Raw genomic sequence first — 25,005 nt, 5'->3', positions numbered from 1 at the left:
AGAGAGAGAGAGACGCCCCATTGTTCCCCCGGTGTCCACGGTAACCCCCCATCCTCTTGTTCCGCTAAATGAAATGTGCTTTTTGGAAACGAGCAAAAACGCGGGGATGTTCCTAGATTCTGTGTCTGGACCCAGTTGGACCTCTGTGTTTTCCAACTTCAAACCCTCAACTTTTCCCAGCCTCGCTCTCATCAGCTGTCTCGGCACATCCTCGCCTCGCGAGCGCCGCTGGAACTCTGACCGGAGGTCTTCACCACTGTGACCTCAATACAGACGAGGGTCTCGGGGGGGGGGCCCGTCACGGATTACTAACTCTTCTGATAACGTCTGGTGGAAATGATCTTCTAACGCAGTATAAACGCATCTGCTCTGTGGCTGCGCGACCTGCATTGGGTTCTGCTAATATTCATACACTAAGAGAGGAGCAAAGTCGTCTGACACATTGACGTCGGTGAACGTGTAGCTGCAACGAGATGTGGAGCTGCCGCTCTACTGAGATCCACACAACTAACGCTAACGCTAGCTGCGGTGGGAAAGTGTGATTTTCATGGTGGCCGGAGATTTGTGGTCGCCTGATTGGATAGATTTACTGTACGTACACGGCGCATGTTTTAATATATATTAATTTTTTAAAATCCACTGTTGTCTTGAAGCTGTTTCGCAAAAGGTGCAGGTGAATATATTCACTCCGTTTCCCCTCTGACTTCGAGCCAAATCTACGCCCGGCGTCGAATTCAACCACTGGTTTCTTGTTTTCATTCGGCGTCCTCGGCTCCGGGGAAAAGAACCTGAACCTTCGTTGGGCCGCGTGGTCGAGGGACAAGTCATTAGACCAGTGGTGCACTGTCGCCGTGCGTCGCACAGCAGCACACTGGCAGACTACAAACCACACGGCCGCTGTTATGGAGCCTTTCTTCTTGTTGCTCTGCGTTTCGTTCATTCTCCTCGTCACACCCTGGATTGAAAACCAATGATCCATCCATCACCGTCACCCTTTTACACTAAACACTCAATCTACGCTGCGCAGGGATATTTAACCGTGACCACTTTGAACAGTTTGGAGATTATTTCTGTAAGTCTGCTGTATGATGGAGCGTATCTACGCCGACGGATTTCCCGTGTTGGAAAAGTCTTCAGACGCTCAGCCTCTTGATGCGGCTCCGGAAACGTCCTGCAGTTTAACGTCTCAAGCAGCTCACCGTCCGCGAAGCCGTCTCTTCAGCTGGGCCTCCGTGAATGTCCCCGACGGGGAATGAACGACCCCTCCGTCGCTCCTACAATAAGATAATGAGATAAAGGCACTTGTCTCTGGGAGGGGTGCCGACAGTGGGGGGGGGGGTCGTTCATCCTTTATACTCCGTTTATAGGAGTATAAAGGATGAACAAAAAAAAAGGGTCAAGGGGAGGCGAACAAAAGAAACAAAGGAGGTGAAGGACTTGGATTTGTGGACGCACGGTCTCGCTCGGCGGGCGCATGGATGTGCACCGTCTGAGATGAATTCTGCTTCCTATCGTGCCTTGTTGTTTTTGTTTTTTTTCCACCTTCAATTTCCTTTTTTTTCCGCCACGTGATTCCTCTCTCATGTTTCTGTTTTGTTCCGCGTCTCGACACCGACTCGCGACCCACTGGTCCTTTTTCCTGCAGGCGACAACAAAGTCACACTTGTCAACACTGGTATACTCTTGGAGGTGGACGCATCAGGACCTGGACTCTCTTTGTCGGGCAGTGGTTTCAGCCTTTGTATTTTTTTTCCGCCGGCATCTTAAAGCCTCTTTATAATGATTCTTACGAAAGGTTTTTTTTTTACATTTTATTCTTGTTTTTGGGTGCAATTTATTGACAACAAAGGTTGAGCGTGGCTTATTTTAATAACAAATTAAATAGCATGTAATTGAAAACAAATTGCTAGCTAATCAACGCAAAGACCAAAACAACAACAAGAACAACATGATATTTAATAATCACAGGAGTTATGTCACTGCCTTATGGGACTATGGGAGAAACCACTGTGACGTCACCCAGCTACCGTTTTGAGGCCTCGAGTTTGATATTTTGGCCTCGGACGGTGGACATGTTTTTATTCTCAGACGTTATATTCCAGAACATTGTTGGGATTAAAGGAACAGCACTAGAAGCACCAGGTTTAAGTCTTACTTATCTGATAGATTTCAGTTTGTTAACGTTAACGACAAATCTTCCGAAAGTTAGTCACGGAGTTCCACAAGGCTCCGTGCTGGGACCGATACTTTTCACTTCATATATGCTTCCTTTAGGCAACATTATAAGAAAAGCACCACATACATTTCCATTGTTATAGCAGATGTAACCATATCTATATAGGACACTTCATGGCCTACTACACCTGCGACCTGCACCCATTGGACGGTACTAGCTGTCAATCACACAGTCTCAAATTCCATATGCATATATGGTTCTTTATCCTCTATTTGACTCTAAATGAGACCATCAATTTACAAAATGAACATCACACTGTATTGGAGATGACTTGAAACTGGAGATTGAACCATAAACTCCTCAGGAAAATGTTTACTGATGTTATATGTTATGTGTTTTATGTCGCTTTATTGGCCTGGGCTTCCTTGGTAACTAGTTTTCAACGTCAGTGACCCTTTAGCTGGTTAAATGAAGGACAAAGAAAAATGCCTCGACAGTCTTGACTCTGGTTGCTTTAATCACCACACTTACTGATGGTGTGCCTTCCACACAATGCATGCTGGGACATGCTCCAGCTCCTCTGAAAAAAGAACTTGTGGTTTAAGAAAATCAATGAATGAAATCAAGGAGGTGTGTTGTAGTAAATGAAGCGGCAGACCAGCAGATGGGTGGATGTGGTTCAGAGCTTTGACCGGAGCAGGATGGCACATCAGTCATCGCCTTGTTAGCATTAACACACACACACACACACTCGCACGCACGCACACACACACGCACACAGCTTGCGGGGCCAGATGGCCTCTTGGTTGAGGAGCAGTGAGAAGCTCCACAGAAGGGTTGAGTTGATTTGTGAACCACGACCTCCACGTGTCCGTCCTCCTGACTCCGGACAGCACGGACGGACGGGGATAAGACCTGTGTGTGTGTGTGTGTGTGTGTGTGTGTGTGTGTGTGTGTGTGTGTGTGTGTGTGTGTGTGTGTGTGTGTGTGTGTGTGTGTGTGTGTGTGTGTGTGTGTGTGTGTGTGTGTGTGTGTGTGTGTGTGTTTGTTCTGTATGGGGGTAGTTTAGTCATTGTGGAGAAGTGGAAAGGAGATTATACTTACAGTGAATTGACAGAAACAGTTGTACTATGGAAATTGATACACACTTTTGTGTAGGTTGATTGATTATGATGCATTCATTGGTCATTTTAAACTAAGCTATTTTTTAGATTTCCTTTATTGTTAAAAAATGAAAAACATTAAAAGTATGTTGCTGAATAAAAGTGTTGAGTGTAGACTTGATGTGCTGTCACAGCACGAATCTGACTTTTGCACTGTGCAGCAAAAACAGCCGTTATTTATGATTTCTATTAACAAAACTGGAGCTACGCCCCCTTCATATCGCCTTCTGGCTGCTGGCTGTGTGTGTGTGTGTGTGTGTGTGTGCATCCATAAGACCACCATCCAGAAAAAGAGAAGCAGGTGGGAAATGCGAGTGTGGCGACGGCAGAACAGATTCATCACAGCTTGGCATGTGTGTGTGTGTGTGTGTGTGTATGTGTGTGGAACAGTGTGTGTTTCCTTTGTCCCGTCCTGTCTGGTGTTTACCAGTGACTGACACACACACACACACACACACACACACACTAAATGTGCTTCAAGATAGAAAGCAAAGATACATGACAAATGCATGACAAGACGTAAGGTACAAGATGAAAATATTTACAATGAGAGGATATTTAAACTATTTTTCAAAAAAGGCTTCAAGGAGGCCGTGGTGAAATGCCGAGGAGGGGCGGCACTGCAGGGGTTAAACATGTAATTAACCTGTGTTCATGGTTTTGCTCGGCTCTAACTGCCGGCGTCAGTATTTCATTCACGCTCGCGGCTGCGGGGCCGAGATAAACGGAACATTAGCTGCATCTTCACTGTCAAATCTCCGGGCCGCCCCTCGCACGCAAATTAACCCAACAGATAAACAAACAATAATCTGCATGGCGCGGCATTAACGCGCGCTGCAGAGACATATTGCAAAATGCTCATATTCAATTTCTGATATTCAATTTCAAGAGGAGATTATTATACAGTCAATCAAATAAACAACGCTGGTCGTGAAACTCATCCCGGGTGGTAATTTAGCGCTCCATGTAGCAGGCTAGAGATGCAAACAGCTCTTGACATTTATAATATTCCACATTATAAATTCACGGCCGCTAAAAGCTACTGTATGGAAATCAGAAAAACTGGGCGGAGAGTAAACACGGAGATCATTCAGTGAGGAACAAAGCAGCGTCGAGTCTGAGCTCTCAGATCTACGAACTTGTCGACGGATTGTTTGTCTCAGATTGAAGACAATGTATGAAGTTTATGTTCAAGTTCAAGCAAATCGCAATATTTGTACTTTTCTAATGTCAAATAACTATTTTTTTTTGTTAAATCCTGTTTGGTGTGTAAATATTGAAACAGTTTTCATGGCTCGGGATCAACACAGGAGGAAACGGGTGAAGAGTTAACAAAGGTTAAAGGTCGTGCAGACAAAGGCAGATTAAACCCCCAAAAACATGCAGAAGGTCGAAAAGTGGCGGGGGAAAAAAACATGAAACACAAAAAAGACTGTGACTCTACATCTGGGACGTCAAGTAGAAGTGAACCAGTTTACACCAGGGAGCTGATGAGGGAGCAGGTGAACGTGGAGAAATCAGGTGACGGGCCGGGGTCAATACCAAATGTGTCTATTTTACTTAGGTTTACTTAGGTTCTTTGCTATAAATAAAGTTGGTTTAAAAAAAAGAATAAGCTAAAGGTTCAGTCGGATTTTCTTTCTTTATCCTTATGGATTCTCCTTCACATCTTTCCTTGACCTCTTGATGTTTCCATCAGGGTCAAGGAATAGTGGTTAGGCAGCAAGGGTCTGAAATTACAAGATCATCTGTGAATCAAAAAAATGAATGAATGAATGAATTTTTCATCTCCTTACTGTGACGACTCTGCAGGACATCAACCCGACATCCCCGCTCGAGGCGTCCACAACGTCTAGGATCAGTGTTTTTATCATTAGTATCAATCTAATCATTTGTTTAATTCCCCCCCCCCCCCCCCGCTTCCATCTTGTAGTCAGCATGAATTTTCTGGTCCCCGATCGAGATCAGATTCTAATCTGGATCACAAACTTAATCCCCTTTATTAAGACTTCGAAGGGTCTGAGCCAGTGAGTGGAGGAGGAAGAGGAGGAGGAGGAGGAGGAGGAACCAGTTAATTTGCTTCAGGCTGGGATCAGGCTGTAATCTGAGCATCCAGGGAGAGCGAGCGTCCCGCTGGGTTTAAACCATTACATAACTGACGTCTTAGGGAAAAAGCCCTCGGTGTATCGCTGGTCGTACTGGTTTTCACAGAACGATGAGAGCAACGTTTCAACCATACAGGACTAATGTTTTCCACATTACACGTGATGTGTAAGTTCTTGTCTCTCAGTGACTTTATGACATGAAATAATCAATTTTTGCAGTTTGACGTCAGCTGCAATTTGCTCTTCTCGTCCTGCAACTTCCTCCTTTTCGTCGTAATGTATAGGTGCAGTAGTGGACCTCCGGATGCAAATGCATTCTCCTCGCTCTGTATAGTAATTGTGTGTTTTCTGTCTGCAGTGCCAGCTCTCCCAGGCCCTGAACGGCGTCTCCGACAAAGCTAAGGACGCCAAGGAGTTCCTGGTTCAGCTCAAGAACATGCTTCAGCAGATACAGGTACAGAAACACCACGGGGAACACGGATCATTAATGCAGTATATTGTACATTTGCGATATCATCCTTAAGCAGTGGAGTTTTGAATTTAATGGATGAAAATGATGCTGTTATCTCAGACTTAAATTCATCCAAGAGAAGAGGAACATACCAATTTCTCCTCAATAGCCCAGAATGTAATGCACCTGCAAATAAAAGTGAGGCGTGGGGTCTATTATAACCCTACAGATAACTTCTTCTTTGACAGAACCTTGTTTTGTTTTATTCGTATGGTCTGTGTTCCCTTATAGTTTTATTTGTCAAGTTTTCATTTTATTATTTTCTTTAAATTTTTTTTAGTGTCTTCCTCTCCAGAAAAAAAACACACACACAGTTCTTTCAGTAATTATGTTCATCTTAACCAAATGTTTATTTATTGTCATTGTGATGACGAACCAAACATTAACCAAAGTGTTGTCATGTCATAAAAAAAACTAAGTTGTTTACAACTTGAAAATAGATTCCGAAATAGATTTGGAAGAAACTGCTGTCGTCGGCGTACGCTCAGAAAAACGTGTGTTCTGGTTGTTTAATTTGGAGGATTTGAACCTGACTAGCGTTTGACACTTGGAGGTTAATCCTCAAATTGCTTTGGTTTACTTTAATCATGTTTTCACTATTCCTTAACCCAACTCCACTAAATGTTAAACCATAGAGGCGGGACTTAAAAATACACCAATGAATTGCTTGCGTAAAGCTCATATGGCTGTTTTTTCAAGGTATAAAAAAGTTGTTTTTATTCAAAAACACTAAACTACCCAGTAAGGGGCCGTTTCTTGCTATGAACAGTTTCAACCTCTTCCAGATTCCAGCCGCTTCAGGCCTGTTCTCCTTGGACTTTCCCTTAACTTCTCCGCGAGCACAGGGAGAAACGGGGGTCTACCGCAACCGATTATATCCGTGTCTCATCGGTTTCCTAAACACGTAAAAGGTCTTTACATAATTGTACACAGTTTTTTCTCTTTCTAAAATGAAATAAATCTTGTTTTGAGGAAACTACTGATAGCGGACTCGAGGTGCCGAGTGACTCAGTCACAGCGAAGCAGTTGGACTCCCGACACTGTGCAGCCGGGACGTTAAATCCACTGAATCGCTAAAACAAACTATAACAGCCAAATGTCAAGTGTGTGTGTGTGTGTGTGTGTGTGTGTGTGTGTGTGTGTGTGTGTGTGTGTGTGTGTGTGTGTGTGTGTGTGTGTGTGTGTGTGTGTGTGTGTGTGTGTGTGTGTGTGTGTGTGTGTGTGTGTGTGTGTGTGTGTGTGTGTGTGTGTGTGTGTGAGTGTGAGAGTATTTTCCCCTGTGGACAGCATTGCTGTGCAGCTGAGCTCTCGCACAGCATCTGCCAGTCATGCACACACACACACACACACACACACACACACACACACACACACACACACACACACACACACACCCACACTCACTGTCGTCATATCTTGTGGGCCGCAGGCACTTAGAGTCCGGAACGTGAAGGAATGAAGTGGAGTTGCCCAGCAGAGAAGGAAAAAAACAAAAAAAAGAACTGTTGGCACTTGTCTTTGCTCTGCCTGACTGAGAGAGAGAGCCACAGAGCAGCGAGAGATGGGCGGATAAAGAGAAAGAAAAAGTGTGGGAGTGGGGGAATAAAAAAAAACCAATCTTCATCCTCTTTGGAGATCAGTCCGTAAGTGGAGGAAGCTTGATTGGAAAAAGCGCTGCTATCCAAGACTTCATCTTCTTCATCGCGTGGAAAATAAGCCCCTGTGGATCCGTGACTTCCTGCCTCTGCACAGAAACCCACCGTGCACTGGGGTTTCCCATCGGCTTTTGGAGGGGCTGCTGGCTGATACGTGTACCAGCCCTCATTAGCGTAGCTTTAAGTTCTGACTCACCTTCTCCCAAAAGACGCAGACCGAAGAAAACTCCTGTAATAGGAGAACAGAACAGTGTAAAGACATAAATAAAGATGAAATATCTGAAGAATATGATTTAACTAGCTAGTTAAATCATATTTCTGTGTTTTCAAAATTCAAGTAGTCAAAGCGAATCAATACATACTGAAACAGTTAATAAATATACTGTAGATAATATACTATCTGTATGTAAAGAGTATTTTCATGTACATATATTTCTGACACGAGCGAAAAATACTGGAAAACATGCCAGTTGCACAGATGGTGAATGTGTGTATATATATATATTATCTGGAGTCTGTCATATTAATGATGGTTCACATTGAAATCTAACATTCATGCAGTCGAGACAAAAATAGAATATAAAAGATCCGGCGGATAAAATTAACACAAATCGGCCAAAAACACAAAGCAGCTCTTCAGCTGAATGAAGCAAAAGACACCAACAGATCTATTTTTAGGCCCCGTGGTGATTTAAGTGTGTTACAGTATGATGTCTATTTTTTTTTACAATGAGCTCCTTCTGATTGTACTGTCTGTGTGTGTGTGTGTGTGTGTGTGTGTGTGCGTGCGTGTGTGTGTGCGTGTGTGTGTGTGCGTGTGTGTGTGTGTGTGCGCGCGTGTGTGTGTCTGGTGGTTCAGGAGAGCGGCGTGGAGTTCGAAGCGTGCCTCGTGGCTCAGTGCGACTCCCTGATCGAGGCGCTGACCAGGCAGAAAGCCAAAATGCTCACCAAGGTCACCAAGGAGAAGGAGTACAAGCTGAAGGTGAGGCCCATCTCTTTACCCCCCGTCAGGCGGATATGTGTCTTTGTGAGGACCTGTGCGGAGTTACCATCTCACGGAGTGAGGACATTTTGGCCAGTCGGCTCTTTTTCAAAGGGCCGCTTTAGGGTTTAGACTTGGTTTTAGGTCAGGGTAAGGTCAAGGTAAGGGGCTAGGGAACGATGATGCCAATGAGTGTCCTCACGAAATACAAGGTACAAACAACTTCTCCATCTCCTCATCCTCTTCGGTTAACTTCTTTAATGTCACGTAAAAGAAACTTAGCTTAACTCCTTTTTTTTCTTTTCCCGCCTAAAGCGAGCAGCATTATTTTTAGGGTTATTTGATTTGAAGAAATAACGAAGTCTAGCTTTCCACTCCTGCACTTCGTCAAACTGCAACAAACCGTGAAACCTGGCAAAGTAATGTCTTCCTGTAGATTAAGCAGTTTTGTTAAGCTTTGCGAAAAACTCGGTATTTATCTCCAGCTTTGAATATTCATCACAATAAATTAAGAAACAATCATGTCGTGAATAAAGATGATCAGTTATAGATAATAACTCACAAAACACCCGTCGACATATTTCGACAGGTGTTAAACCACAAATATATCAAAGTCTTCTCTGGGAAATGAATTGTCATTGTCTCGCAATGTCGTTTATGTTTCATACTTTCCTCTGTTAATCCACCGCCGGGGTTTTCCTAAGTCCCAGTGTGTCACATGGACGCCTGCCCAGCGTCAACGTGCCCGCCGACCGACTGACCGTCTGGATGGTGGGGGGGACGGAGGGGGCGGCGGCGGGACGGGAGGGGAGGGCGGGTGTTTGGACGGATGCCCCGAGGACAGCTGTTGTCATTATCTGCAGGCTGGGGATTGAGACTCGAGCCGCAGAGGGCAAAGAGCTGGAGGGCTGCGATGAAGCTGGGACAAGGGAAGACATAGATTCAGCATCTTCATATGAATGAATATTCATCTGGTGCGATATAGACATGTGCAAAACTGAAATGTTGGCCCCCATTCACAGAAATTGAGGAGCAGCAACTTGAGAAATATCGAATAAATTCTGATCCCAGTGGACAGATTTTCCTCCTGCAGGTTCACGTTAATCTGTTGCGTGTGTGGTTTAAAACCGGATGTGTACATTCAATGTAGCGTCGTATCCGTCGCACAGATTCCACACACCCAACACACACACGTGTATTTAATTATTGTATGAAATTATAAGTAATTATAAGTATGAAAAGATAAACTGTTGAACTCCATAACCAGGTTTTTCAGTCTCTCTCTCTCTCTCTCTCGCATGATTTGCAGATTTTCACACAACTATACCACAACTAGAATATACAGCTTGACCTCAAATGCATCATTGAACTGAACATTGATTGTGTTTTTTTTCTGTTTGGACGACTTCATCTGTGACAGGTTATGTAACCGCAGTGTCAAGAAATCACAGCTGCCAGCAGAAGGCTATGAAACATGATCCATGTCAGTAACATCTTCATAATTCCATACGAACTCACTCTTTGGCCTCTCTTTGTGTTTTTTTTATGTAAAGCCCTTACCAGGCTTTAAATCTGTTTTTGTTGATGCGGCTCTGATCAGACACAAGAAAAAAATAATCTAAAATTCACCAAAGCCAAAAGCTTAATCCCTCAAAAGCAACATATTTTGGTTTCCTCTTTCAAAGAACGTGTAGAAATACTCGCTGTTGTCTACAGTTAGTTTCATCAGTGTGTCACATTGTTTATGTGAAACTATGAATGAACTTAATGTTGAGATATCTAAATGACTCTGAATCGATCAAGAAGTAGTTGCAACGATGAAATATCAAATCCAAAGCATCGAGTGGCGGCGTAATGTACATCCCCAAATCAGATGCCATTTCATAATGATGTCATCGTGACGTCATTTATACCGCGGGATGACGACTGATTGGTTGAGCTACCTGAGCTGTTAGCGTGTCTCTCATCTTATTGGTTGCAGAAGTAAATGCATAGCCATACTTCTATGATGTCATTTTCTGACTCCATAGTGGCGTCGTGATGACATCACTTTAGCATTAGGGGCGTGTCTACAGTCCGACAGGAGGCAGGGCTACCTGGAAAAATGCTTCTATTTGTTTTGCTATGCATGACGTCGTTTTTTGCAAATATTAAAAAACATAAATTACTACATACTTCTTTATATCACTGTTCTCTTTAAAATTATATTTACGGGTTGTACAGACGAGTTGATGGTAGGATGATGTTTTCGATGGTTTTTAATTTTCCAAAAATGTCACCACAAAATTTCCCAAAGCTTTTTCCACGTCTATAACTTACTTCTGGTAAAGAGAAACATCCGAGAGCGCGCACACCCGCCGAACACTGCTCACGCACTGTGTAGTTTCAGCCATAATCCAGCAGATGATGGATTAATATTCACTCTTCTCGCCGACGCGTACGGGCGACTGTGTGTCTGAGTGCTTCAATGAATGGGATTAAGGTTTATCCAATCGCGGATTTACTCGAGTCAGAAGCCAATATTATTTTAACCTGCCAGTTTTGTGCTGTTGAGAAGTAGTTTTAATTTTTTTTTACGTTTTTTAATTAAGTTTAATAATAACAATAACAAGCGGAGCATTTGCGCTCCTGTTTGCAGCTAGTACAACCCTAACCCTATTTATGAATATTTTAATTTCCTTTCTGTTCTAATCCTGCTAAATATATATATATATATAGATGTTTTTGCACAACACCATTATGTGTTCAAAGACTGTAAAGATGCTCCCAAAAACTGCCTGAATTACAAAATATCATCCACAAAGATGTTGCTCTCATTTGAACTGAAATGTGCCGCAGAGTGTGGCGAAGAGCCTGGTGAGTCACATTCCGTGTGTGTGTGTGTGTGTGTGTGTGTGTGTGTGTGTGTGTGTGCGCTTCCATATTCACACCCCCAACCCCTTCCCTTTTCCAGCTGCACATGGAACATAATGACAAAAGAGCCCCTTCAACCAGCAGGGAGGGCGGCGACAGCGCGTCTCAGCGGGACAGGAGGAAATTGAAATAAATCTGGGATTCACTCCGTCATCATGCCGTCGTCATGCTGTCGTCATGCTGTCGTCATGCTGTCGTCATGCCGTCGTCATGCTGTCGTCATGCCTCACGCTTCGTGGTGTTTGCACAGGAGAGAAAAGTTTTTGGCCAAACTGAATGGAAAAGCAATTTTTTCCTTCTCTCTTGGTAAACGACTTAAGTGTCGGTGTGTGTATTTTGGTATGAGGTCATTTTAGCCGCATGGAAAAAAATACATACATACGGCAGAAAAAAAACATGATTTCTTATTTTTTCCCTCTTTAATGACCTTTTATTGACCTTTGATTCGATCTTTAACTCTCCTATATAGATGTAGCTTAAAACCACACCTCCTAATGGTTACTACCAAATGTATTAAGTGTAAATAATAATAACTTTTTTTTTACCTAATTTAACACCAAATTCTGAATCGCATGTCCGTGAATGAAACTTGTACACGTTAAAGTTCACCCATTAGGTGGTTTCTAAGATAATAAAGCAAAAATAACCACCAAAAAAAATCAATAATATAGCTCAGACCTTTAATGAATAAATTAATTGATCCATAAGGATATAATGATTAATGTCTAGATCACAAAATGATAATACAAACATTTTAAGGCTTTTTCTATAAAAAAGTTAATCAACTTTCAATTGGTATTTCTGATGCTGGCTTCATGGAATTCGTGACGACCTCTGACCTTTTTAATCCCACTTGGACGCACGCACACACACACGCACACACACGCGCACACACACACACACACACACACACACACACAGCGTGTTGAGCGGTGTTTTGATCCTCGTCCAGTCGACTCTCTTCATACAGCTGACAGCTGGACGATTACGCGTGATCTCATTAACCATCAAATACGCGAGGGAACGAATCACCGAGACTCGGTCCGATTCGACTCTCTCGCTCCGCGTCTGACTCGGCCATTGTTGAGCGGATCAACTCATTACCTCGGATTCACGGAACCTCTCTGTCCGTCTAATCTCTGTGTCTTATAAGCTCTTTTTTTTGGGAAAAGTGCGACGTACCTGTCACGTGTACCAGTTAGTCGTAAGTGGTAGGGGCGGATGATTTAAGATCATCGATCAGCTGAGAATGTGCCGCGGGTTCGACTGGATGTGAACAAAAGGCTAATAAGGCGCCGACGGTTCGCTGGGTTTCAATTAGCCCTGAGCGACTTGGTTGGGACACCCGTCCAAATGTGTGTGTGTGTGTGTGTGTGTGCCAGACACCTAGTTTGCTGGTTTGCTGTTTTGTTTTTTTACGCGAACGGCTTCGGAAATACTCTTTTGCTTGAACTTGATGTTTCATTTTCATTGGATTTCATGACCTTCGGGATTTTGGGGGTTGGACTTATTATTTGTTATTTCCTGTTTTACTTACCTTGTGTGTTACCTGGTGTCTGGTTCCTTTCGTGACAGTCTGCCGTGCCCTGGTAGTGTGTTTCACCTGTGTCCAATCGTCCCTCTCTCGCTCCCTGGTCTTCCTTGTCGGTTGTGTATTACAGTTCTGCTCCTGCCACCGTCCCTATACTGTTTCCTACCCTGTCCATGTTCCAGCGTTTTTCCCCTATGTTTCGCTTGCCTGAATTTTGAGAGGTTTTTTTGTGCCTGCCAACCTTCAAGCACCGACTGTAAACCAGACTTTTCCATTTGAAAATGGTGGAAAGAAAATCTGTGCATATCAAGGCCTTGATTTGAGAACGACTGCATTACAGAACCCGTTCTGTTTGAATGAAGCCGTGACGAGCAGATTAAAAGAAAAATGAATCTGGTGTATATTATTAACTACTGTTGCGCGTGGCGTTTTTCCCACGCCTGTGCTGTTCCACTAATAACTGCTGTTGCACATGGGTAAATTCATAAACCCCTTCGAAGTATAATCAAACACGATGAGACTGCGAATGCCCGCGCGGCACTTACAGTGAGTTCAGCGCGGACACAACTGTGGCATCAGGGGTCAACGGTCCAATAATTGATGGAAATAATATTAATAACCCATTTCCGTGTTCCGTTGTCTTTCGTCAGGTGGTGCGTGACCAGATCACCCACTGCACCATGAAGCTGCGTCAGACCACAGGGATGATGGAGTACTGTCTGGAAGTCCTCAAAGAGAACGATCCCAGTGGATTCCTCCAGGTGTGTGTGTGTGTGTGTGTGTGTGTGTGTGTGTGTGAGCCACTAAAAGTGTTGTTGCTTTAGAAGATGAGACTTGAGTTTTTTACCCCGCCTACTTGTAGGTACGTAAAACTGCAATTTCTCAAAATATTTATTTTTATACTGCTTTATTTTCAATTATTTTTCAGTATTTTTCATTTTTTTCCATTTAAAAAAGCATTTTTAAACTGTCACACAAGTATTTGGAGATTTTTTTCCCGGTCATTCCATTTATCCCAAAAAAATTAAAAATCACCAATTTGGAGCTGATCCTATTTTAATCTATCTGTCAAAATAGATACTCAAAACATCAATTAATGCACTCAGAAAAAAAATTAAATGTATATCCACTTATCAGGTATTGTCATGTAGTCATAGTCTCTGTGCCTTACAACTCACCTTTCATATTTAAACTATTAAAAACCATGTTCTATGTCACAGAGACACAAGCTGCATCAAACTGTGAGCCCTAAAGCAGCCTTCTCCTTTTTTTATATTAAAGTTGGTAAGTTCAAGTTTCTGAAAGGCAAAAAAAAAAACAGTAGGGGGTCTCACATTGAAATATGATCCCCACTTTTTTTTGTTGTTGAAGTATTTATTTTCCGAAGCCAGCAGAGATAAAAAAAAATGAAATAAAAAAAAATAAAAACTGCGTCGTCAGAGGAGAAAGACTTTCAGAAGGTCGGTGAGAACGAAAACACATTTGCCGGATTCTTCTGATTCGCTTCAATGCTGCAGCGGCGGATGATCTTTCAATTGACCCCCCGGCAAGTTCAGCTATCAGCACGCTCAGAAGCTCAGTAGCCGATCGACCGCGAGAGTTATTGATCCGTGCGTGGTGAGGACCGGCGGCGAAGGTGCTCGGGGTCCTGGAGACTCTCACGCGTCACGTCTCGTTGTCACCTTGACACGTCACAGCGGATTGCTCTGACACGTCATTTTGAACTGATGGCATGTTTCAATACGTGTTATTGGTGTTTACTGCGGGTCTTTCCTTTTATTAAGAAAACCCCCTCATGGGTGGTTTGTTCAAGCAGCCTATTACGATGTATGTGGTCGTTTGAAAGGTCGCAGACTTCTGGCGGCCGTTATGGACACGACCACTAGGGGTCAGCGGTGGACAACCCGTAGACCTCCAGCTAACCGAACCTCACCGTAGATCAAGGCTGTTGTATATTCTGTAAAGTTATCTTTCACCCCAGCCATAACCATAACCATATCCATAACCCGTACCTTTACGAGCTCATCAACCGTGCGTCGGTAAATCAAATAAAACCCCACGAAGCTCCGATCGAAAGGCATTTCGGTCGATTTGGTCGAATTGCGGCAGTCGAAGAAACATGCGACATAGTTCGTCGCGTGAGTTGAGGGACTTGCCGGCGTTCAGGATTTGTCTTATCAGAGTTTTGTTCCTCTCTGCACCCAAACATTAAGTGACGTGACAACGTGGTCACAATCTGTAAATGTCCCATTGTTGGTACACAAACAAAAGGAGTAAAAATGAGTATGTCGGTTCATACATACGTCATACAACTTATAAAACAAACATGATTATCTTTTTCCCTCGCATTCGGTGTAACACCTACTGTAACACCGCAACTACAACGCAAGAAGAAACACTTCATGTAGAAAGTAAAAGCAAAGAACATGCGGGGTTCTTTTAAAACCTTCTCCAGCCGCTCAGTTACATTTACAGTGTGTTCTGCCTCTGAGTCGATGGAGGATTCTCTTCGCCTGTAGAGTGAGAGCACATGAGAAATGGAGCAAGAGATGAGATGGAGATCAAAGACGCTCCCGAGGGACACACACACACACACACACACACACACACACACACACACACACACACCCCTCCATTCCCCTTCGTCTGAATATTTAATAGCGTATCGATAATGCGCTTCTGTATGATCGCCGACGTCCGACCCCCGACCCGGCTGCTAAAGGGTGCGAGTTTTGGTTCCGTATGTAAATCCGGGGAAACATTTGTGAATTCCAACCGAATCTGAAGTGGGGGGGCTAAAAACGAAGCGAGCTGTGCCGTTAATGCTCCAGGCTGAACTTCCAAACCCTCTCCGCTCATGTGTAGCCTTTTAAGAAAATAGCGATCTCTTCCTTTTTTTTCCTCTTTTGCAATCAAATGTAGTTTTAATGGAATGTATTCACTTGGTTCTTCTTTTTTTATTTTTTTATCTTTCTTTCCCGAGGCAGTGGGAGCTCCCTACCAGCAGATGAGGGGTCTTAATTCGTATCCTTAAATATTTGAACTGCACTAATGCGTGCCTCATCTTCTCTTGTCAGAGACGATGTAATGAAGCCGCGGATCAGCTCAGAGCAGCTCGTCTGAATGCAGCGAGGGCGTCCGGCACATTGACACGCAGAGAGTGAATGCATGTGCTCTGATTGCCCTGCGTGTGTGCGTGTATCTTTCCCCGGTGCAAACGTTCGCCCTCACTGTGCGCTGCTAAGCAGTTTTTTTTCCGCGCGCGTGTAGATCTCAGACGCCCTGATCAAGCGGGTGACGTCGTCTCAGGACCAGTGGGTAAAAGGCGCCTTGGAGCCGAAAGTGGGCCCCGAGTTTGACCTCACCCTCAACACCGACGCGCTGCTGCAGACCATCCTGCTGCTCGACTTCTGCCAGGGCAAAGGTACACAGGCGCCAACACACACTTCTTCTAATTTGTGTTCCATTCTTTCCCGAACGTCCCTGTGTTTTTTGCACTGCGCTCAACATTTGTAAAAGGGTTTTCTCCAGTGGAAAATCAGTGCCGAGCTCAGCTGCCTCGACCTATAGGCCGCCGGATCCCGCCTCTCCCACAGTGCAGCTCATTGGAGTCGTTGTGCTACATTCATCAATTCAGTCAATGTTAAAGGATAAGATAAGATCAGATAAGAAAAGCTATACCTTTATACGTCCCAATGGGGAAATTTGGGCATTACAGCAGCAAAGTGGACAGAAGAATATAGAAAGAAATTTACAAAAAAAAGCAATAGTATGTACAAAATATAACAAAATAATAATATTCAATAAAAAAGGTATATAAATACTATATACAGAGCAGTAGCAATAGTTGTATATGGAGACTAAATATAAATATTGCACAGTTGGTTATTGCACTTTAAGTGTATCAGTGAATAAGTGAATTTTTACAGTGTTTTTTTTTTACAGTGGTGGAGTTATATACACAGTTTTATTTCTCTGACGAGCAGTACTCGTGACGAGTATTACTCAAGACGAGTAGTACTCATGACGAGCATTACTCGTCACGAGTATTACTCAAGACGAGCAGTACTCGTGATGAGCAGTACCCGTGACGAATATTACTCAAGACGAGTAGTACTCATGATGAGCTGTACTCAAGACGAGTAGTACTCATGATGAGCAGTACTCATGACGAGCAGTAGGGTACTCATGACGAGCTGTACTCATGATGAGCAGTTCTCATGACGAGTAGTACTCATGATGAGCAGTACTCATGACGAGCAGTAGGGTACTCATGACGAGCTGTACTCATGATGAGCAGTTCTCATGACGATTAAACTGAACATGATCTATAAATACGTGAACACAACCAGCTCAAATATACACAAACATTGTTTACATTAACCCATAAACATTTTTTCTCACTCTTCCCTTGTGAGGTTTCCGTACAGCAGTGTACACAACCGATTAGCGATTCATTGGCTGCTGCTGCTGCTGCTGCTTCTGCTACCCGGCAACCAAGTTGGCATGCATGAGTAAACACAGCGTCCTTTAAATTCACTCCGCTGCATTCCCACAGATTACCCAGATGTATTGTTAATGTACATTAAATATGTAATCAGCTCTATGCATAATTTATTTTCATAATGCTCCACCGAGGCAGTAAAAGATGAGGGGATTTCTTGGGCTCATCGTGTGGATTCAACCTTAGTCACGTTGATAAAGGGGCAAATAACGCTTATTATTTTCTCCATATGGAACATTAACGCTTTATAATAAATATATTGTTTGTGTGCTCTGAGTTACAATACAGCATTCATTCAAAATACATTTTGATTCTTTGCTATTATTACAAATACCCTTCATATAAAAATGAAATGACACTCGGTTTAGTGCAGTATATAAATAATTACATTAAAACATTGCGCAATTACAGCGATTATGTATTCATAATGTGTTGGTAATTTGCTTATAATGCCTTTTGTTACCTCGTGGGATGTTAAAAAAGTTTTTTCGAATCTCTAACATCATCGTTTTTATCAAAAGTATGGAGCTACTGTTAGATATTCGGGCGAAAAAAATATTATAATATCCTAACACATATTTTCCCAAAAAACGTTTTCCTAATACGCAGACGACACAACGTTATACATTGATGAAACTATGTTTATAACTTCTTCTGAAAATAGCCAAATGTTCTGATATGAAGTGATGTGAATGATAATAACCTGACCTAGAATTCAATGGTGAAAAAAAAATCACAAGATTTACATATCATTTGCATACGGAGGACCATTTCTTTATTTCTTTAATGGGAGATGGATCTTTCATCTTTCCTTTTTTTTTTTACAATGCAATCCCAGTCTTTCCACTGGCCTCGCTTGTCACGTCTGGCTGCTTTTAATATGCCGTCTTCTTGTCATGTGCTCTTGTATTAAAACACCAAAAAAACAAAACAACGTCACACGTTCCAGATGTGCAGGAGAATCCATTATTGAAACAATTGCAGGCGGCAGACAGTGGTGAGGCTGAGATGGAGACAGAGAGCCCAGGAGGTATTTCAGAGATTCTACTTTGTTTTTTGAAAGTAAACCTCTGTTGTCCTTCCTCGTGATTTATTTTGTCACTCCTTCCTCGTCGGTTGGCCCTCACAGACATTCTGGTTGGAAACTCAATGGTCTTTTTTTGTCCCAAGGTGTCTTCCCGGTCTCCTTCCTCCGCATGGTTATTGTTTTTCCAGCTCCTCTCCAGTGAATGGCACCTAGTGTTGCCTTTCACTGCAGCACAAAGTTACCCTTAAAAAATTTGGTACAGTAATTTGTAGCCTGAAGTACTTCTCTTATTCCCAAACCAGCCTTTCCCGTTCACATTATAGATGCATTGTACCAGATTTAGTTAATGCAAACACCAGAATATAACAAGTAATAATGGCATGATTGTTATAAAAAAATACACTGTTAAAAAACAATTTGTAGTAAATACTTCATGTAAGTATGAAAAAAAAGAGAGATTCCTCTAAATAAAAGGTAAATTTGGTGTTTTGGCTGTGAACGAATCAAAGAAGTATTTTGGCTACAAATGTTGTGGAAAATATTTCATTTGAATATTGAAAGTTATCTATATGTGTACTGCAAAGATCCTACAACACTGTTCGTGTCCCGACTGCTGCCTTTCCCCTGTGTCGTCACCACTCAGGGTCTTTTTCCCCCCCGTTCGTCTTGAAGGATTTGTCTGTAAAGACGTTGTGACATGAAGCTGACGTCAAACAAAATCCTCAATGGTTTTATTTTTCATTTTGTTTCCTTCAGCTCCTTTTTGACTTGTAGTTGTGTCTTGTTTGTTGGAACAAGGGTTATCACCTCTGAGGTTAGACAGATATATTGCTTTTAATCAAAACAATCTTTTTGATACAATACTGCCTCCTTCCTGTCTTGACTCAACCGACATGGAGGTCTCTTACCATTAGGAACTATTTCCTCAGTATGTACCTCAGTTGGGAGTTTGAGTCTCTGGGCAGTTTAAATGTGCAGTAAAAACGTTCCAAATTGAATTAGAATAATTCCAAGACATTCAGTGGTCTTCAACGATTGTATCCGTCTAACAGAGGAAGTCGTGCTGCTGGTGTCTAATGTCCTCACACCTGATTCCCAGCCGTTGCCCTGTAAATGACTTGTTTTCCTCCCGTTAGATCCACGTACAAGCTCCTGTTTCTCTCCCCTCGGTTTGTTTAAACACAAGCAGCCAACCAACCCATGTCCCTCGGTGTCGTCTCCCTCCCTCCTCTCCATCCTTCTCTCCATCCTCTATCCCCCGAAACCATCATGGCGGTCCTCACGTCTCACCCAATCCCGAACCGATCTCTGCTCCGCAGCGGAGTCCGGACCGTCTGTGCCGCCGGCCCCTCTCCTGCAGCTGGAGAAGTGCTGCACCAGGAACAACAGCGCCACCTTGGCCTGGAGAGTGGCGGCGCCCGCCGGCAGCCCCATCGAGGGCTACATCCTGGAGTTGGACGACGGCAACGGCGGACAGTACAGGGTCGGTACCTGAACGCACATCGGTTCTGAATGCACAACTTTGCGTGTGGCGGAGTAGAACGATTGCCACTGTTGTCACGGCAATCAATAATCAAAGAAGTGCGGGAAAGTGCGTCCAACTAGGTTTTTCTGTAGCTTCCTCTTCGAAATTTGTATTATTAATAATCCATACGCTGCTGAACTCTGGCAAATGCAGATGGTTGTGCGTGTGTGTGCGCGTGTGTGTGAGAGAACACGCGTCATCAGGCACTGTAAGTGTGAGAGCACTTGACCTACATTCATAATTACTAATACTTGCACGTCGACGTTGAGTGTAATCGGCAAACGATAAATTGCACCCCGCGCTTAACGTGCATATGTAATGATGCTGGAATGTGTGTGTGTGTGTGTGTGTGTGTGTGTGTGTGTCCTCTCAGGAGGTGTACGTGGGGAAGGAGACTGTGTGCACTGTGGACGGCCTCCATTTTAACAGCTCCTACAACGCCAGGGTGAAGGCCTACAGTGCCATCGGTGTGGGGCCGTACAGCAAGACGGTGGTTCTCAAGACCTCTGACGGTAGGCTGTGTGTGTGTGTGTGTGTGTGTGTGTGTGTGTGTGTGTGTGTGTGTGTGTGTGTGTGTGTGTGTGTGTGACGGTTTCAGGCCATTTTCTTTTGATCTATCTAACAATGGAGAGCGAGTGAGAAGATGAGAAAACCCAGAGCTTCATATTCCTGGAGCGAGAACCAGAAAGGAAAAGGGAAAGACGGGAAAGAAACGGGAAGGATGAGGATATGTAAATGAAGGTCAGAGAAGGAAAGGGAGCAGGAAATGAGGGGGAAGCGACGGGAAGTGGGAAAAGAAGCGGAGAGGAAACCCTGACAGAGAGTGGGGGAAAAAGAGAAAAGGTGAGGAGGGTTCAGGAAGAAGAAAGGGAATAAGAGAGGGGAATAGGAATTGAAAAGAAAGGAGTGGACAAGAACAATAAGGAAGAAACAAAAGGAAATATTGTGAATTGAGGGAAAGAGAATGGGGTCAGAGGGAAAAAAAGGGACAGTGACAAAATCTTCATAACCACAGTGGGACACAGACACACACACACACACACACACTCAGAGTCTCTCTGTGCCAGCCACAATGACAATGGGCACCAGAGTCTGTTCTCTGACTGATAACCGTTCATCCCTCCCGCCCCTCTTTTTGTTTTTCTTGTCGTCTTTCTCGCTGCCTCGTCTCCCTCTCTCCTCCTCCTCGTCCTCCTCGTCCTCCTCCGCTCTCTCTTTTCTTTGAGGATTGTAGCTTCCTGCAGCTACACGCAGGCAGGACATTGTGAGTTATGCCTCTTGTTGTCTTCACGAGTACAAAGAGCAAAGAAGGAGGCCGGGAAACAGACACACTGAAAACGGGATTTCCTGTGGCAAAGAGAGAAAAGCTAGAAAAGCCCTGGCAGATATGATATTGTATAGAAATGTGCTGTTCATTGATATCATACAGAAATCTGTGCGGCAGGAACCAACTGTTAATACTTAGATTGTACAGTATATTGATGTGATCCTGTTGTCACTTGTTGAAACATTCCCACAGGCAGGTGCGTTGCAGCGGGGGGGGGGGGGGGGGGGGGGGGGGGGGGGGGCTCTCGGGATTACATGAGTCCAAAGCAATGACAATTCTGTGAGAACAATTTTAAATTCTAGGATCGGCTATGTACAGGAGACTGCAACGACACCGTGGTCAGAAAGACCCCTAACAAGACCCGCGGTTTGATGTAGGGCCCCCCAGGGACCTTTTGACTGGGGCCCCCATAGTCCCCTTGAAACGCCCCTGGCCACAGGCAAAGGGAAAACATTTGTTTAATTTATTTTTTCAAGCTAATGTTGTGGCAAGCTGTTACTCTGTTCCATCAGATTATATTGAGAATTTAATAAAGATGAAGATGAAGATTTGCATGAATCTAATATACCAGCGATGTTTATTCAGCCGAGACAAATTGGACATTGACAAAGCGACCATCCTGTAAAAGCACGAGAACATATGAGGACTTTTTATTTTATTTTTATTAATTACAAGAACAAATTGAACGTATTTTCGTATCGACAGCAGAATGTGTCCGTATTCCAGGATGGAAATCCAACGACAGACCGACAGTAGATTCAGCAAATCAGGGATCATGGACACACTATGATGCAACGATTATTGGCAGGCAGATATCGCAACATGACCGACTCGTCGTTTCTTTTTCTCTTCATCGCAGTGGCGTGGTTCACCTTTGACCCCAGCTCGGCCCACCGGGACATCGTTCTGTCCAACGAAAACCAGACGGTCTCCTGCAACAGCTACGACGACCGCGTGGTGCTGGGGACCGCTGCGTTCTCCAAGGTAACAGGTCATTTGATTATTTCATACACCTCCAGTAAATTGGCCTCGAGTAGAAGTGGATCAGATTCCTACCAGTCGGCGAAGACTGATGTTTACATGTGCCTCCGTTTCCCCTCGGAACCCAGGGCACCCACTACTGGGAGGTGAGCGTCGACCGCTACGACAACCACCCGGACCCGGCGTTCGGCGTGGCGAGGATCAACACCATGAAAGACATGATGCTGGGGAAGGACGACAAGGCGTGGGCCATGTACGTGGACAACAACCGCTCCTGGTTCATGCACAACAACTCGCACACCAACAGGTTGGTTTACGCTAATGGAAGCTTCCTACAGCTGATGCTTGTTGTGTGTGGAGGCAAACAACAGGAGACAGGGACCTTGTGAGGTGGCACTCCTGCATTAAATCTCACACATCTCGGAGGCAGACACACACACACACACACACACACACACACACACACACACGCACACACACACACACTCACAGTATAATGATGTATGCGCAGGATGACAGCGGGACCCTCGGGCATCACACAATACCAACTAACAAACACACCAGGGAACAGTAGAAGAAGAAGAAGAAGACGACGACGACCGCAGACATCAAAACATCTCCCCGCACCGTCTCCGTGTCACATGGAAGCGATCCAACTCTCATTAAACATTTATTCACGAGAGAATGTTGATGTTTTTTCTTCTCCTCGTAAGAGAAGAGTCGACCCGTCGAAAAGGAAACTGACTTGACCTCTTTCCCTCTCTCCTCCTCGGGTTCCGTCCGCACAGCAGATTTATTCGCCGTGCCGCTTTTTCCTCCCCTGCCATTAATGGTCTCATGTGTCGGTTGACTCGTATCGATCCGTCCGTCTCCCTCCGCGCCCTCAACTCTCATACAGCCCCGTGTCCTGAGGCGGCCATCTTTTTTTCCGTTGTTGGCGCACACTGCTCAGGGGCGAGTTTCCACGCCACACCTTTTACAGTAAATGAATAAGAATACTTCAGACGCATCATATCTCTATTGCATTTTTAAAAAAATGATACATTTCATGAGCATTTGTCTTTAGTTTTGCACGTACCACACAGACAAAGGCTAAATGGCTGCAGACGATGCAAAATCTCTTCATGCTCATGTGCATAATAAAACATAATAGAACATCTGGAGAGAATAGGTTGTTCTTTGTGTGGGAAAATACAGACAAAACCCCCACAATGCTTTGCTTCAGGTGGTCCTCTGCCACCACGTCATCCATTACAATCATCAAAATGATGCATACTTGGATGAAGTTATCCTGCTTATAACACGGCTTCTTGGTAGTCACATCAAAATATCGTATGGAGCCAGTCTCAGCCAGCTGACATTGGGCGAGACGCAGGGTATAGACCCTGAACGCATCACCAGCTCATTGAGAGAGATCGACAACCGTGCACACCCACCGCCAGGGTCGAACCTAGAACCTTGTTCTTGTGCAATAGTGGAGCCACTGTACCGCCCTGTTTTCACCTTATACTGTACTGTGTGTGTGTGTGTGTGTGTGTGTGCGTGTAGGGCGGAGGGAGGCATCTCCAAGGGCTCGACCGTGGGCGTCCTGCTGGACCTGAGCAAACACACTCTGACCTTCTTCGTCAACAAGGTGCAGCATGGACCGACCGCCTTCGCCAACCTGGAGGGGGTCTTCGTGCCGGCGGTCAGCCTCAACAGAAACGTACAGGTAACGTCCAGAGAGCAAAGAGGCAGAGCGGAAAAAAACCCTACTGTATCATGTACATTAAAATTAATGAAGTCAATGAATCTGTGTTAAAAGATGCTCTCAAGAATGTGTTCGACTAAATCAAGTGGTTATCGAGTGTGTTTGATTCCGGCAAAGAGAAGTGAATGTTGCCTCGGTAATCCAACTCATCGTGTGTGTGTGTGTGTGTGTGTGTGTTTCACGCGTCTGCGCCTTATATCAGACACTTTCTGTTGCGGCCCGCGTGATGTTTGTCCTCAGCGGCGAGCTCATCCACTGCTTGTCCGTTGCAGGTGACCTTACTGACGGGCCTGGAGGTGCCAAAGAATACCAAACAGTAGGAGCTCCTCCTCCTCCTCCTCCTCCTCCTCCTCCTCCTCCTCCTCCTCCAGGTCCGTGCTCTGGATGCAAAACACACACCGAGTCAAACACGCAACCTCGGTTTCGCGCCTACGTGGATCTCTTCCCCTCCAATGTCAGACGGGATTTAACTTGTCAATGTGCCCCGTTGTCTTGGGATGAAGAAGGAAGTTGTCATTGGCTCGTAAATAGGATACGCTACAATACGATTGGACTGTGGATTGCCATACGCCTTTTTTTTTTCTTCTTCTTCTTCTTCTTCACATATCCAATTGGCTTTGCCCTGTGACCTCCAGGATACCGACAACACTCCAGTAAATTTCAACGAGAAGGAAAAACGAGAGCCTGAAGTCACGCCCCGAGGCCTGAGACCAAATCACCGGTTAATACCGACTTCTACACTGTGCAGTAAAACAAATCATTTTGTACTGACAAAGGGGGTTATGACAGATATACAATCAGAGAGTTACACCACCAATTAAAAAAGGGGAAAAGAGGGTCTCCGGCAACAAGGTG

General features: G+C 44.3%; 1 protein-coding gene across 2 annotated transcripts in view; it reads left to right on the top strand.

The window, feature by feature from the left end:
- The window catches only part of LOC118290247 (E3 ubiquitin-protein ligase TRIM9), a 35,068-nt gene extending 10,063 nt beyond the window's left edge, over window positions 1–25,005 (top strand). Inside the window, exons 2-12 of one of the 2 annotated variants that reach the window (XM_035617784.2) lie at window positions 5,803–5,898; window positions 8,470–8,592; window positions 13,687–13,797; window positions 16,307–16,460; window positions 18,490–18,570; window positions 19,887–20,050; window positions 20,466–20,604; window positions 22,279–22,403; window positions 22,529–22,707; window positions 23,949–24,111; window positions 24,423–25,005. In XM_035617784.2, the coding sequence (XP_035473677.2) occupies window positions 5,803–5,898; window positions 8,470–8,592; window positions 13,687–13,797; window positions 16,307–16,460; window positions 18,490–18,570; window positions 19,887–20,050; window positions 20,466–20,604; window positions 22,279–22,403; window positions 22,529–22,707; window positions 23,949–24,111; window positions 24,423–24,470 (1,383 nt within the window). In that variant the 3' untranslated portion in view covers window positions 24,471–25,005. The remainder of the gene's footprint in view (window positions 1–5,802; window positions 5,899–8,469; window positions 8,593–13,686; window positions 13,798–16,306; window positions 16,461–18,489; window positions 18,571–19,886; window positions 20,051–20,465; window positions 20,605–22,278; window positions 22,404–22,528; window positions 22,708–23,948; window positions 24,112–24,422) is intronic. The other variant, XM_035617785.2, reaches the window with a different exon arrangement.

This window comes from Scophthalmus maximus, chromosome 18 (assembly GCF_022379125.1).
Source record: "Scophthalmus maximus strain ysfricsl-2021 chromosome 18, ASM2237912v1, whole genome shotgun sequence".
NCBI classification, from domain to species: Eukaryota; Metazoa; Chordata; class Actinopteri; order Pleuronectiformes; family Scophthalmidae; genus Scophthalmus; species Scophthalmus maximus.
This window is presented reverse-complemented; position numbering and strand designations above follow the sequence as displayed.